At 38.1% G+C, this 13,575-nt stretch overlaps 1 protein-coding gene across 6 annotated transcripts in view; it reads left to right on the top strand.

Annotated features, from left to right (window-relative positions):
* Positions 1 to 13,575, top strand: part of itsn1 (intersectin 1 (SH3 domain protein)) — a 91,193-nt gene that overhangs the window by 55,871 nt on the left and 21,747 nt on the right. For 3 of the 6 annotated variants that reach the window (XR_012388497.1, XM_005170972.6, XM_068212972.1), the window contains exons 17-27: positions 2,479 to 2,588; positions 3,036 to 3,247; positions 3,360 to 3,481; positions 6,560 to 6,879; positions 7,166 to 7,337; positions 8,322 to 8,527; positions 8,661 to 8,782; positions 11,261 to 11,427; positions 11,576 to 11,621; positions 11,804 to 11,925; positions 12,072 to 12,195. Coding sequence is in view for 5 of the 6 variants with exons in the window: in XM_005170972.6 (XP_005171029.1) it covers positions 2,479 to 2,588; positions 3,036 to 3,247; positions 3,360 to 3,481; positions 6,560 to 6,879; positions 7,166 to 7,337; positions 8,322 to 8,527; positions 8,661 to 8,782; positions 11,261 to 11,427; positions 11,576 to 11,621; positions 11,804 to 11,925; positions 12,072 to 12,195 (1,723 nt within the window). In the remaining variant the exon portion in view is untranslated. 6 annotated transcript variants of the gene reach the window in all.

The raw sequence follows: 13,575 nt of genomic DNA, 5'->3' as shown, positions 1-13,575 counted from the left end.
TCATGAAATCTAAACACTCGCACCCTTTGACACTTGCTTGGTGTGTGTGTATGTGTGTTTTACACTTAAACATCTAACTCTTTCTGTCTTTCTAGAGTTTGTCTGTTACTGCTTGCAGTGATCTTACCATGATTGATCTGATATTGTAGAAATTGTGCTATTATTATATTGAAAACTGACTAAAACTAGCTTCAGTAAGAGATCTCAGAGTAGAGAAATGTACAAATACTTGATAAAGCATCACTTTCCCTGAAGCTCTTGTTTATTGGTGGAATGGTATGGTGTTACATAAACAGCAGTGTTCGCAGAGTCGGCTTTTCTTGAGATTTCCATGTTTCCTCTCTAGTGACTGCAGTGGTTCATGTGACTTTACCCAGCAGGCATTGCAGTCTGCTATCATGAACACATTCGCTATGCAGTTTACACCATGTACCATGCAAGTGTGCTATTTTTGCATACATAAATATATTGAAGCAGTCAGTTGTTATAGTAATAAGCCATTTTCAGGTCATGCATACTTTTTACAACATCTACCTTCATGTTAGTTGATTCTTTCAGTCACACATACACTTTGTATATATTGATTTTTAGTTAGATGGTCACACACAGTTGAAGGCAAAATATTCGCCCTTCTATGAAATTAAATATAAAATATTTCCCAAGTGATGTTTAACAGAGCCAGGACATTTTCACTGTGTTTCCTATTATAGTTTTTCTTTATGTTTCTTCTTTATTTTAGTTTGGCTGGAATAAAAGCAGTTTGTAAAATAATCTGTAAGGTCAGTAATATTAGTCGCAGGCCCGCCTCACAGTTGCCTCACAGCAAGAAAGGCCGCTGGTTTGAGTGCCTGCATTTGTGTGTGGAGCTTGTATGTTCCCCCTATGTTGGCGTGGGTTTTCTCTGGGTGCTCCGCTTTCCCCCACAGTCCAAAGACATGCGCTATAGATGAATTGAATAAACTAAATTGGCTGTAGTGTATGTGTGTGAATGAGTGTGTATGGATGTTTCCCAGTACCGGGTTGCAGCTGGAAGGGTATTCGCTGTGTAAAACATATACTGGATAAGTTGGCGGTTCGTTCCGCTGTGGTGACCCCTGGTGAATAAAGAGACTAAGCCGAAAGAAAATGCATTAATGAATGAATATTCTTAGTCCCCTTAAGATTTTTATTTCCCGATTGACTACAGAGCAAACCATTGTTATCCAAAGACTTGCCTAAATACCTTAACTTGCCTAGTTAACCTAGTTAAGCCTTTAAATTGCACTTTAAGCTGAATGTAAATATCTTATTGAAAAATATTATGAATGGTCATAATGGCAAAGAAAACAAATTAGTTATTAGTAGGGGCATAATGATACACTCAAGTCATGATTCAATATATATCTCGAAACTGAACTCGCAATATATTTAGGTAACATTGAATGCTAAAAAAAGTTTAATTTTAGTATTTTTGTTTTTCAAACATATCGTAAAAAGACAATAACAATGTTATAAGCAGGCTCAATGTTGGTTAAAAATTTTACATTTCTTATAGACGGCAAACCGTTCTGAGCATGAACACTGAAGTATGCTTTATGAGTGTCTCGTCGCACAATGATTCGAATGATTATGCGACCGTAAACGTAGACGGAATTAACTTTTAAATGAATTACACCTTATAAAAACAGAAAACTAACTCTTGGATAAAACAAGCTCAATGTTTTGAATCATTTCATTTACAACAGTGATAAGCATCGTCGCAGTTTTATATTGCGATGTCTCAACATTACGCCATATTGTTACAATTCTAGTTATTATAGATAAATAGACTAATCGATGGACTAAAAACCTGTGGATTTCTGTGCGCGCTGATTCTGTGTGGGCCTAGTTATTAATAAGGTAGGGTGTAACGATAAACTTAAGTCACAATTCGATACATGTCACGATAACCACGCCCCCTCAACGGTCAGTTTAGACAACAAACAGAAAGGGTGAGGAGGAGGAAATGGTGACTATCCCAAAACCATTTTCCTGATCTTTCTGAATAAACTGTACTACATCTAATCAGCTTGCAGTAATAAAAACAAACCACGCCTGCTGTTTTTTCATTTAATATTCTGTTTCTCTATGTGAGAAACTATATAGATTACGTCACAATTAACTATACGAGTACGTCACAATACGAAAAATAAATAAATAAATGGTCGCAGCTTCCAGTTGATGTTGACTTTAAATGGCACTTGGGAAATATTTGAACTAAAATTTCAAATACAGATAATGATAATGATTTTAACTTCTATTGTTTAACCAATTGTTTAAAGGGATTCTGGTTTCAAAAGACACGACTGAGATTTTAAACAAATTTATTGTCCGGACCGCACTTGCAGGGCGCAGCTGTAAACATGTTTTTTTGAGTGTAATAAAAAAAGCGCAAACAGAACCCCATTGCCCCCTATACTCCCCCTTACCTGTCCTCCAATATCCCATCATGCATTGCAGGAGCTGAGAGAAATCCACAACAAACAGCAGAGGCAGAAACAGAAGGAGCTGGAGGCTGACATCACCCAGCCGTCACATGACAGGAAGTCCATAGACTCACAAGACTCGAGGTACTTGATGCTCTTCTACTGCAATGACTCCTATAGATTTGAATGGGAAAAAGTGTAACGGTCAATATCGCGAATGAAGCCACGCCTTCTAGTACAGGAGCCAATCATTGATCAATATAGACTGGTGATTCTCTGGGGGAGGGGCTTGGATCAGGCGTGAGTTTCTGCAGATTTTATACGGTTTGAACGTTTAGAAATGAAACTAAAGAAGCAGTTGTTGTTTAGTTTCATTGCTAATTCGTAAAAATGAAGTTTGATATTAAGCTTTGGCAAGCAGTTTTGGAGAATTGAATGTTTCCCTATTTCCCGGTCTTCCTACTGTCTGTTTCAAAGATGGCCGCTGAATGAAATGACTTGCCTTAAAGGGATTTTGTCCACAGCTATTTTTGTTGTTGTCGTCGTGGTTTATGTTTTAACATACATGTTTTGCATTTTATTTTGCTCCAGGTTGTCGGGGACTGATGATGGCGTGTCTCCAGCGTGGAGGGATGATGGGCTGGGTAAAGCTCCTACTCCTCCTGTGTCTCAGGCCTGGATGAGCCGGGTGAGTGAAGAAGAAAACCACAGCCGAGCTGAAATACAGGATAACCTCTCCAAGCTTTTCACCCAACATCCACAAGCAGGAAAAATACAGGCTCAGTCTCCCTGGTCCATGGCAGGTGAGAGAAAAGAAGATTGTGGATGCAGAAAGACATGAGTTTGATCATTTCTGCTGCTGCTTTATGAGAGTAAATGTCAGAAATCAACATAAGTCATGTGTTTGTGTTCTAGATAAGATCCCAGTGTCTGGTTTTAATCAGGAGAAGGTAAAGGTGGTCTACTATAGAGCAATGTATCCCTTTGAGGCCCGCAGTCATGATGAGATCACCATCCATCCTGGAGACATAGTCATGGTGAGTCCCGCGCTTCATTCAGAAATAATCTGCAAGAAATCTGGTCGGGTCCCGCGCTTACGCGGTAGAGCTGTGGGAATGCAGACCTCTACATCATGGCTTCCCTAAATATATTAAGCATAACAACGGTTTTAATTTGAAAAAACTTAGTAATATTTGTGTGTAGTATTAGTAATAGTATAGTATTACTATTTTTATTATATTTTTAATAAATAAATGTTTAATTAATTATTATTATTTGTTAATAAATTTTGCCTTGGTGGATTCATAAACTACCTTTGAAAACATTTTTAAAGAATTGTACCAACTGCAACCCTTTAAACATATTGGCCCTATCATACACCCGGCGCAATGTGGCGCAAGGCGTGGCGCAATACTTGTTTGTTAGTTTCAGCTTGGCGCAAGAGTCGTTTTGAGGCGTTGCGCTACTCTGTTTAAATAGCAAATGCATTAGCGCTCATATGTGCGTCCATAGGCGTTCTGGTCTAAAAGGGAAGGCGTTCTGAGGCACACTGCTGGCGCGTCGCTATTTTGAGAAACTAAAATAGATTTTTCATTAGACCAAAACTAACCCGGTCTAAACTCCGGCGCAGAGTTGCGCCTCGCTTACACACTGCTTAATACGCACAAGAGAGCAATAGGCAAATATCTTTACATATGAAAAAAATTAAATATTAAGGATATATATAGAATATAATAAGAATAGATAAAGAATATAAATATAAAGGATTAAAAAATTACAAATCATTATTTTCCAGCCTACATAAATATGAAAAATCACTGCTTTTATGTCTTCTTCATCTCGGGAGGCTTTTTCAGTTTATTCGTAACAATTTGCTTTTGTATAATGTTATTATTATTAGCAGTATTATTTATTATATCCATATTTATATTTGTTTTATTAAAAACAAGCTTAGCTTTGCCCACCTGTCAGGTTTTAGACCATATGGGGCAAAGCATGTGTTTTAGGATATAACTCAGGTTTTTGAGCACACTTCGTTATTATTGTTCATTTATTCGTTTGCTGGAAATTAGAACTGAATTTAGAAATAGGTTTGAAACGAATATTTGCGCTTAACAAACGCAATTAATTATTTATAGACTAATTGATGTCTGTGCGTAAAGGTTTCCCTATCCAAGAGCAAAAGTGAAAGTGATCCTCTGTTTAACACCTGTTTTAATGCTCTGTTTAACACCTTTACGTCCTGTAAATAGCGAATGCGCTTATGGCGCAACGCAGCTGGCTCTTAAAGGGAATGGGAGATGAGACTCTAAATGGTTTATTCTCAAAACACACCTATAACTTATTAAGAAAATAAACTCAACCCTTTTAGACCATGCGCCCTGTGTTTTGCGCTCTGCACATGGACTTTAAAATAAAGCCCATTGTGTTTTTGTGGATTCAGTAATCATTACATCATATAGTGTCTACAGTACAGAGCTGTTATACATTATACAGCAATTAATTAAACCACTGAAGCCTGCTTGCCAGGGAGTGTGAGGGATTTGTGGCATTTCTGCATGTGTGCCGATGCGCATTGAACTGACCTCTGACCTGCTTCTGTCCTCCCTTTGCTCACTCTGCCTGAAGGTGAAGGGAGAGTGGGTAAGTTGAGGTTTTCTGCTCCTCATGCACTTTTACATGTCTCTAGTTTGTTTTCTGCATTGCTCATCTGTCACTGGGCTAAAAGACACTCTGTTCAGAGATCATCATTTGTGTGTGTTGTGATGTTGGCTATTTCTGGCATTTGCCCATTTGGAGGTGGTCAGTGGCTACTTTTGCATGGACGTCTCATGTTTAAATTGAAATGTAGTCCTTGTGTGAACACTAAATGAGCTTATTGTCAAAAGTTTCTTTCTGCATTTGCACACAATGTTTTCCTACTGTAGCATATAATTTTTGTTTTAAAGACCAGACGGAATATTTATCTATTTATGGTCCTATATAGGATATCAACATGCTGCTGATATTACAGTAAAAATTATATGTAGTTGAAGTCAAAATCATTAGCCCTCCTGTAATTTTTCTTTTTTTTTTTCTTTTCAAATATTTTCCAAATGATGTTCAACAGAGCAAGGAATTTTTCACAGTATGTCTGATAATATTTTTTCTTCTGGAGAAAGTTTTATTAGTTTTATGTCGGCTAGAATAAAAGCAGTTTTTAATTTTTTAAATGCCATTTTAAGTGGCATTTCAAAATTATTAGCCCCTTTAAGCTAGATATTTTTTTTCGATAGACTACAGAACAAAGCATCATTATACAATAACTTGCCTAACTACCCTAACCTGCCTAGTTAACCTTTGTATACATTTAAATAAGCCTTTAAATGTCACTTTAAGCCTTAAGAATAGAAGTGTCTTGAAAAATGTCTAATTAAATATTATTTACTGTCATCATGGCAAAGAATAAATAAATCAGTTATTAGAAATGAGTTATTAAAACAATTATGTTTGGAAATGTGTTGAAAAAAAATCTTCGCTCCCTTAAAAAGAAATGGGGGGGGGTAAACAGGGGGGCTAATAATTCTGACTTTCACTGTGTGTGTGTGTGTGTGTGTGTAGAAACAGTAAATATGTAACATTACGTTGCCCATTTTTGTGCTCATCTACTCAATGAAAGAATTTTAGAATAATGTCATTTATGACACTTAAATTTCTTTTTAAAACAGCATGTTTTTAATCCAACCAAGTGTTTAAATGTCCTGATAAAAAAAAAACTACTTCACTTCCTTCAATCCAATTGAAATTTTATTAAAATCTAGCAGAAAAATGTTGTCAATTGACTCATTTATCCATTTACTAATCAATCTTTTGGTTGCATTAAAACATAGCCACTGATCTTCCTGAGATGCAAAGATCATTTACCTAATTTCATGTAATGAATCAACAAATTGATCCCTTTATTTTCTCATCATTACATGCAGTGACTGTGCACTCTGTATTTTGACTCATGTGCTTGTATTTAGAACATTGATGTATGTCCCTGTGAAGATGTTATGAGCCTCATTAGCCGCATAAGAAGTTAAGATTTTTCATTGATAAATAATTTGCCATTCTTGTCATTCTCTTGTAATAAGGTGGATGAGTCTCAGACAGGTGAGCCTGGATGGTTAGGAGGAGAGATTAAAGGGAAGACTGGCTGGTTTCCTGCCAACTATGCGGAGAAGATTCCAGAATCCGAAGTTCCTCTGAGTTTGAGGGCCAGCGCTGCTTCTAGCTCCGCCCCTAAATTGGGTTCTCACATGTCATCTGCTTCTTCATCGACCACGGCCACGCCCATTCTGCCAGTCTCCACAGAGCCTGCATCGATAGCCCCGCCCTCTTCAGCCCCACCCCCCACAGGCCCCGCCTCCTCCTCTTCCTCAGCATCAAGCAATTGGGCAGATTTCAGCACTACGTCAGTATCTATCTATCTATCTATCTATCTATCTATCTATCTATCTATCTATCTATCTATCTCTCTCTCTATCTATCTATCTATCTATCGTTCTATCTATCTATCTATCTATCTATCTATCGTTTTATCTATCTATCTGTCTGTCTGTCTGTATGTCTCTATGTCTGTCTGTCTGTCTGTCCGTCCGTCCGTCTGTCTGTCTATCATTATATCTATTCAAGCTGAATATTATGATTTTATTGGCCTGCATTCATTTTTATTCTGTTCATTGTTGTGACTAATTCAGATGGCCCTCTAATTCTGCTGTGGAGAAGCAGGATAGTGATGGATGGGATGCATGGCCGACTCAGCCAACTCAGCCTTCTCTGTCAGTGCCCAGTGGAGGGCAGATCAGACAGCGCTCTGCTTTCACGCCTGCTACACTCTCCGGCTCCTCCCCCTCACCCGTGCTTGGACAGGTACATGTTTGACACACTATCAACTATCACACTGTCCCAAATATTTAAGACAAAAACTACATATGTGCATTTGAAAAAAAAATTATTTATATTTCTAAGTGTGTCTAAAGAAGATTTATGAAATTAGAAGTAACATGAAGTCTTAAATATTTTCAAAGGTTTAACAAATTATAATATATAGGCTTAAAGTTGCATGCATTATGAAAGACACTTTTCTGGATTAAATATATACAGTTGAAGTCAGAATTATTAGCCCCCCTGAATTATTAGCGCCCCTGTTTTTTTCCCCCCTAATTTCTGTTCTGTTCTGGGAAGGTTGTTACAGCACATTTCTAAGCATAATAGTTTTAATAACTAATTTCTAATAACTGATTTATTTTATCTTTTCCATGATGAAAGTAAATAATATTTTACTAGATATTTTTCAAGACAATTCTATACAGCTTAAAGTGACTTTAAAAGGCTTAACTAGGTTAATAAGGTGAACTATGCAGGTTAGGGTAATTAGTTATTGTATAAAGATGGTTTGTTCTGTAGATTATCGAAAACAATTTAGCTTAAAGGGGCTAATAATTTTGTCCCAAAAATGTTTTTTTTTAAATTAATAACTGCTTTTAATCTAGCCGAAATAAAACAAATAAGACTTTTTCCAGAAGAAAAAATATTATCAGACATACTGTGAAAATTTCATTGCTCTGTTAAACATCATTTGGGAAATATTTAAAAAGGAAAATAAAAATCAAAAGGGGGCTAATAATTCTGACTTCAACTTTATATATAATCACACCCATGCAAAGAAAAACACATTATTTGATAACACACACCTTAGAAAAAACATTAGCATCAGGCAATAATATAAGACCTCTTTTACTATTTTTGCTGCATATAAAACAATTTATAGCATTATTGATCATTTAATCTTTTTTAATGCTGATTTTTGGTTCGTTTAATTTTTATAACTTTCACTCTCTTTATTATTTTTAGGGTGAGAAGGTGGAGGGTCTGCAGGCTCAGGCGCTGTACCCATGGAGAGCCAAGAAAGACAATCATCTAAACTTCAACAAGAATGACGTGATCACTGTACTGGAGCAGCAGGACATGTGGTGGTTTGGGGAGGTGCAAGGACAGAGAGGATGGTTCCCTAAATCTTACGTCAAGCTCATCTCTGGACCTGTCCGGAAATCTATGAGGTGAGTGTGTGTGCATGTGGTTGTGGGATAATATAGAATACATTTTGTAGGCCTGTATATACATGGGCAAATTTTTTGCAAGTTGTTTCATTCAGATCGTAATGTTGAGTATGTGAATTCTGTTCTGTTTCAGTATTGAGTCTGGCTCTTCAGACAGCCCTCCTAGTGTAAAGAGACCCAGTCCCTCTCTAAACAAACCCACAGAGCTCGGAGAAGGTCAGAACTCCAACAGCAACTCAATGTATCCGTCTAAAGGTGAGGTCATACTCGATTTTAAGCATGCAAATTGTACTGTGCTGTTCTGTGAAAAGGGGCAGGATAAAAGAAGATTATGTGATACTGACGAAAGAAGCGATTGCTCCATATTAGTGTTGTCAAAAGCATCCACTTTGGTATTGAATATTTAAGCACATACTTAAACATCACTGATTGCCTATTGATTGACTGATTTCTGCGTGGGACTCATTTTTTTTGTCCCACTCCTGCAAGGTTTTATTGCTGCTTCCGCTGTATATTAAGGCTTTGTTTACACGCTGCCCGCCCTGCCTTGTTTTCAACCCAACCCGATTCCCGCTGAGTTTAGATCTGGTTTCCAAAATGTTTAAATTGGGTACTACCAAAAGAGAGAGAAACCAGATTGTGGTAGGTTGTGTAGGTTGTGCAAGGATTGTAGGCTAAATGTCGCCTAGACGAGTGCCACATTAAACTGAGGTTTCAGTCTTGTGACTGATAAAGGGTAAAACTTTGAGGTATTAACACATCGTGCAAAGAGTAATATTTTTATTTTCATGAAAAAGACTCCTATACATTAGACTTGCCTGATGTGGGTTTCTGTAAACGGACCGTTTATTAATGCAAGCTGGAGGACAGCGCATCTTCACTTTGCTCTCCCATGTTGGTAAAGCCCGATCTATGGACCGTTATGCAGATGATGTGTGCACAGATGTGCGTTTGTCCAGAAAGCACTGGTCCAAGCATTCAACATGTGTAACAGTGGTGAGCACTGACTGTGCCGGTGCTCAATAAGAATGAGGAAATAACAGATGTGCTGTTCCGAAATAACGTCGGGACTCGTAAGCGCTATACTATTGGACCGCCCTCTCTTGTTAAAATTACACCAGAGTTACTAACCGCTACCGTGTTTTATTCAGAAATTTATTCTTGCACCGCAAGAAACCTGGTCGGGTCCCGCAGTACATGCAGGTCCCACAGGAATGCAGACCTCTACCATTGTGTTCACATGCTCAACAGAAATAACTGTGATTGGCCTTAAAAGTCAACCGTTCACCACTCTTCACCTGGTGCAAACACAGATACAGGAACATAAAGCGTTTCAAAGCTGCTTCAATCAGTCGATCCATCAGTGTATCGCTCATATGTCAGCTCATTGACAGACCAGCGACTCTGAAATTCTCCAGTGTCTGTTTATTGGTGTTTGCACTTGGTGAACAGTGAAGTGTGGTAAAACGAAGACCTTCCCGGCCAATTGCAGTCATTTCTGTTGAGCATGTGAACACAATGGCCAATCAGCGGTGGTTAAGAATGCGCTCAACATTAATTGAATGTTTTCGGGAAATAAACGTTTTTAATATTTCAGCATCGATTGGTACCAAACTTGATACTTTTGACAACACTTCTCCATATTTAACATTTCTGTCATAGTTTGTTCTTTTATTGGTCTCATGTATTCACTTGATGCATTTAGATTACACCAACCTTGAACTTTAGAATGCAGTGACATGTGAAATTTGCATTTCTGGTCTGGAATGTGTATGAATGGAAGTCATTGGGGTGAATTAAAGGTGCTTTCACATCTGTATTCGCTTCATTTGTTCCGGACCAAGGGCAATAAATGATGCATTGTTGCATTTTCTGCCGTCTTTGGGTCGTTTTCACACCACACTGCTGGCTTTAGTCTGAACCAGTTGAAACGAACCAAAATGCAGTCATGTGACAAAATCCACATCTCTCATTGGCCAGATGTTGTTGAACATATTTCCTAAACTGCTTATTGATTGGTTAGAATTCACGTGCAGGAAAATGCCAATGAACTCCCGCAAGTAATCAAAACCGGCAGCCACAAAATGTCGTTTTTACTCTGGAGGGACGACTGCGCTGACTGATTGTATGCCTGCTTTAGACAAGCTATACATTTCAAGAATGAAGCGCGGCTGCGGCTGGAAAACAGTGTTTTAATGCATCGCTCATCACTTCAGGAGGCGTGAATTAATTTAGCTAAACTGCGACATGTTCATCTTGCGGAAATATTACCAACAATCCATCAAGTAATGTTTTCCCCTCTCTCTCTGTTGGTAAAGCGCTGTCAACAAATATTTTTCCTCCATATGCCATAATGCACAGCACATCGGCCTACGGCAGCTGGATTAGTCCAAAAGGCGCTGTACTTTTTGCAGTTAGACCTGTTTTAACACGGATCATATTCTCACCTCAAACTAACTGCTCCAGGGTTCGTTTGAAAGCATACCGAAACCACCTCTTCAGTGAGATCTCGGTCCGCTTATCTGGTCCGCTTTTGGTGCGCACTAGAGTACGATTGCTGCATTCTCACCTGCCCAAACGAACCGCACCAAAAGGGAAAACAAACTCTAGTGCGAGTCAATCAAACTAAATAAGGCAGGTGTGAAAGCAACCTAATTCTTAATTTTCTACATGAAGCTATTAATCATATTGAATCTGAACGTTTTTGTGTGCTATTCTTTTGCCTTATCACAGAGTATGTGGCCATGTATACATATGAAAGCAATGAGCAGGGTGACTTGACCTTCCAGCAAGGTGATGTCATCACAGTCACCAAGAAAGAAGGAGATTGGTGGACCGGCACTGTGAGCGGGAAGATCGGAGTCTTTCCATCGAATTATGTCAAACCTAAAGAATCTGAGGTAATGACTTGCAGTTCGAACAACTTGAAATGTTTGAGATTGAAGTGTTTGCTGATGCGACTACAGTTACATGCAAACAATTGTTTAAAAAGTCAAAATAACCATCAGAAATTAGTAAAACCATAACTGAATTCCTACGCTTTTCCAGGGGTTGGGATCTGCTGGGAAAACAGGAAGTTTAGGGAAGAAACCAGGTGAGTGCTGGTGCCCGTTCCATACCAAAAGTCCACCATATGACCTTCTTATTTGCTCAATCGCCGTCTAAAAGAGAAAGTTTAAGTTATAGCAACACAAAAGCCACACTTTTATGCCTCCAAAAAAACTAGGGCTTTGTCTTCTCGCTCTCTTTTTACCTACATTCTTCTTGTGTTTTCAGAGATTGCCCAAGTCATCGCTCCATACACGGCCACTGGTGCAGAGCAGCTCACTTTAGCACCAGGCCAGCTCATTCTCATTCGCAAGAAAAACCCGGGAGGATGGTGGGAAGGAGAACTTCAGGTCTGAAAAAACACACAGCAAGTCAAGCTGTTAAATACACCAACCTTTAACCACACAAACTTTAAACATTTTATATAATCTGTAGTTATTTAATTCTTCAATGTTACATTAATTTTAATTTGGCACACTGCTTCTGCTCCTCACAGGCAAGAGGAAAGAAGCGGCAGATTGGCTGGTTTCCTGCAAATTATGTCAAATTATTGAGTCCCAGTACCAGTAAGACAACACCCACAGATCCCAACCCACCCAAGCTGCCGACACCCAATGCAGGTATGGGAATTATATGATAAAGACAGGTTTCTCTTGACACCAAAAAACATGTTGTCTTTTTGCATGGCTCTTCTTGCAATTAAAACAGGATTTAAGGATTAAAGTTGAGTATGTTGTGTTTGAGCGTGTGTCTTGTCATTTATAACAGGGCAAGTGAAAGTGTTTTCCTGTAGCTAGCAGTTTTTCATAGTATTTGCATACTCTCATGGTGGATAACTAAAAGTAATGAACAGCTAAGCAAATACCTCTAAAACTCAGGCATAAAAATATTATTTGGATATGTTATTGAAGATTGTTTGATCTTTGACATGCAAATTAATACTTTTTAAAACGGTGAAATGGTGAATTGAATCGTATTATATTGTTTAAAATGCACCACAAAGCAAACTCATTAATAGAACACTCCACTTTTTTGGGAATATGTTCATTTTATGTCTCCCCTACAGTTTTATCGAATCCACTCGGCCGATCTCCAGGCCTGGTGGGAGCACTTTTAGCTTAGCTTAGCTTAGCATAGAGCATTAAATCGGATTAGACCATTAGGATCTCGCTATAAAATTTCAAAAAAAGAGTTTTAATAAATGTTCCTATTAAAGCTTTACTCTTCTGTAGTTACATCGTGTACTAAGACCAACGGAAAATGAAAAGTGGCTAGGAACTAGCGTTCTGGTGTAATAATCAACGAATTTTGCTGCTGTACCAAGACTACAGAAGGTGTAATGTATTATGCAGCGTAGTTATCTAGTTAGTTAGGGACTATTTTCAGGAGTATCAACTATACTCTTATGATTAATAACCAAAGGCAATGAGCCAAAAAGCAAAACTCTTTTAAAGGATTTAATTTAAAAAAACTTTATCAACCAGTGTTGTTTTGGTGGATTTAATTGTATTGTATAGTTAAAAATGTTCTACAAAGCAAACTCATTAATACAACACTCCACTTTTTTTTGAAAATAGCCTCATTTTATGACTCCCCTAGAGATAAACAGTTTTACCATTTTTTAATCCACTCAGCTGATCTACAGGTCCAGCGGAAGCACATTTAGCTTAGCTTAGCATAAGTCATTGAATCGGATTAGACTATTAGCATCTTGCTCCATTTTTATTTTTATTTTTTAAATAATTTATTTTTGGCCTGTTTGCCTTTATTAGATAGGACAGTATTGAGACAGGAAGCGAAGTTGGAGAGAGAGGGGGGTAGGGTTGGAAATGTCCTCGAGCCGGGATTCAAACCCTGACGTGCTACTGCACCATATGTCTGCGCGCCAACCACTAGGCTATTGCGCCGACCAAAAAAAAAACACTCCACGTTATTGGAAATAGCCTCATTTTATGACTTCCCTAGAGTTAAACAGTTTTACCATTTTTTTAATACACTCA

This window comes from Danio rerio, chromosome 1 (genome assembly GCF_049306965.1).
Source record: "Danio rerio strain Tuebingen ecotype United States chromosome 1, GRCz12tu, whole genome shotgun sequence".
Lineage (NCBI taxonomy): Eukaryota > Metazoa > Chordata > Actinopteri > Cypriniformes > Danionidae > Danio > Danio rerio.
The sequence above is the reverse complement of the archived record's forward strand: the minus strand, read 5'-3'. Positions and strand labels throughout refer to the sequence as shown.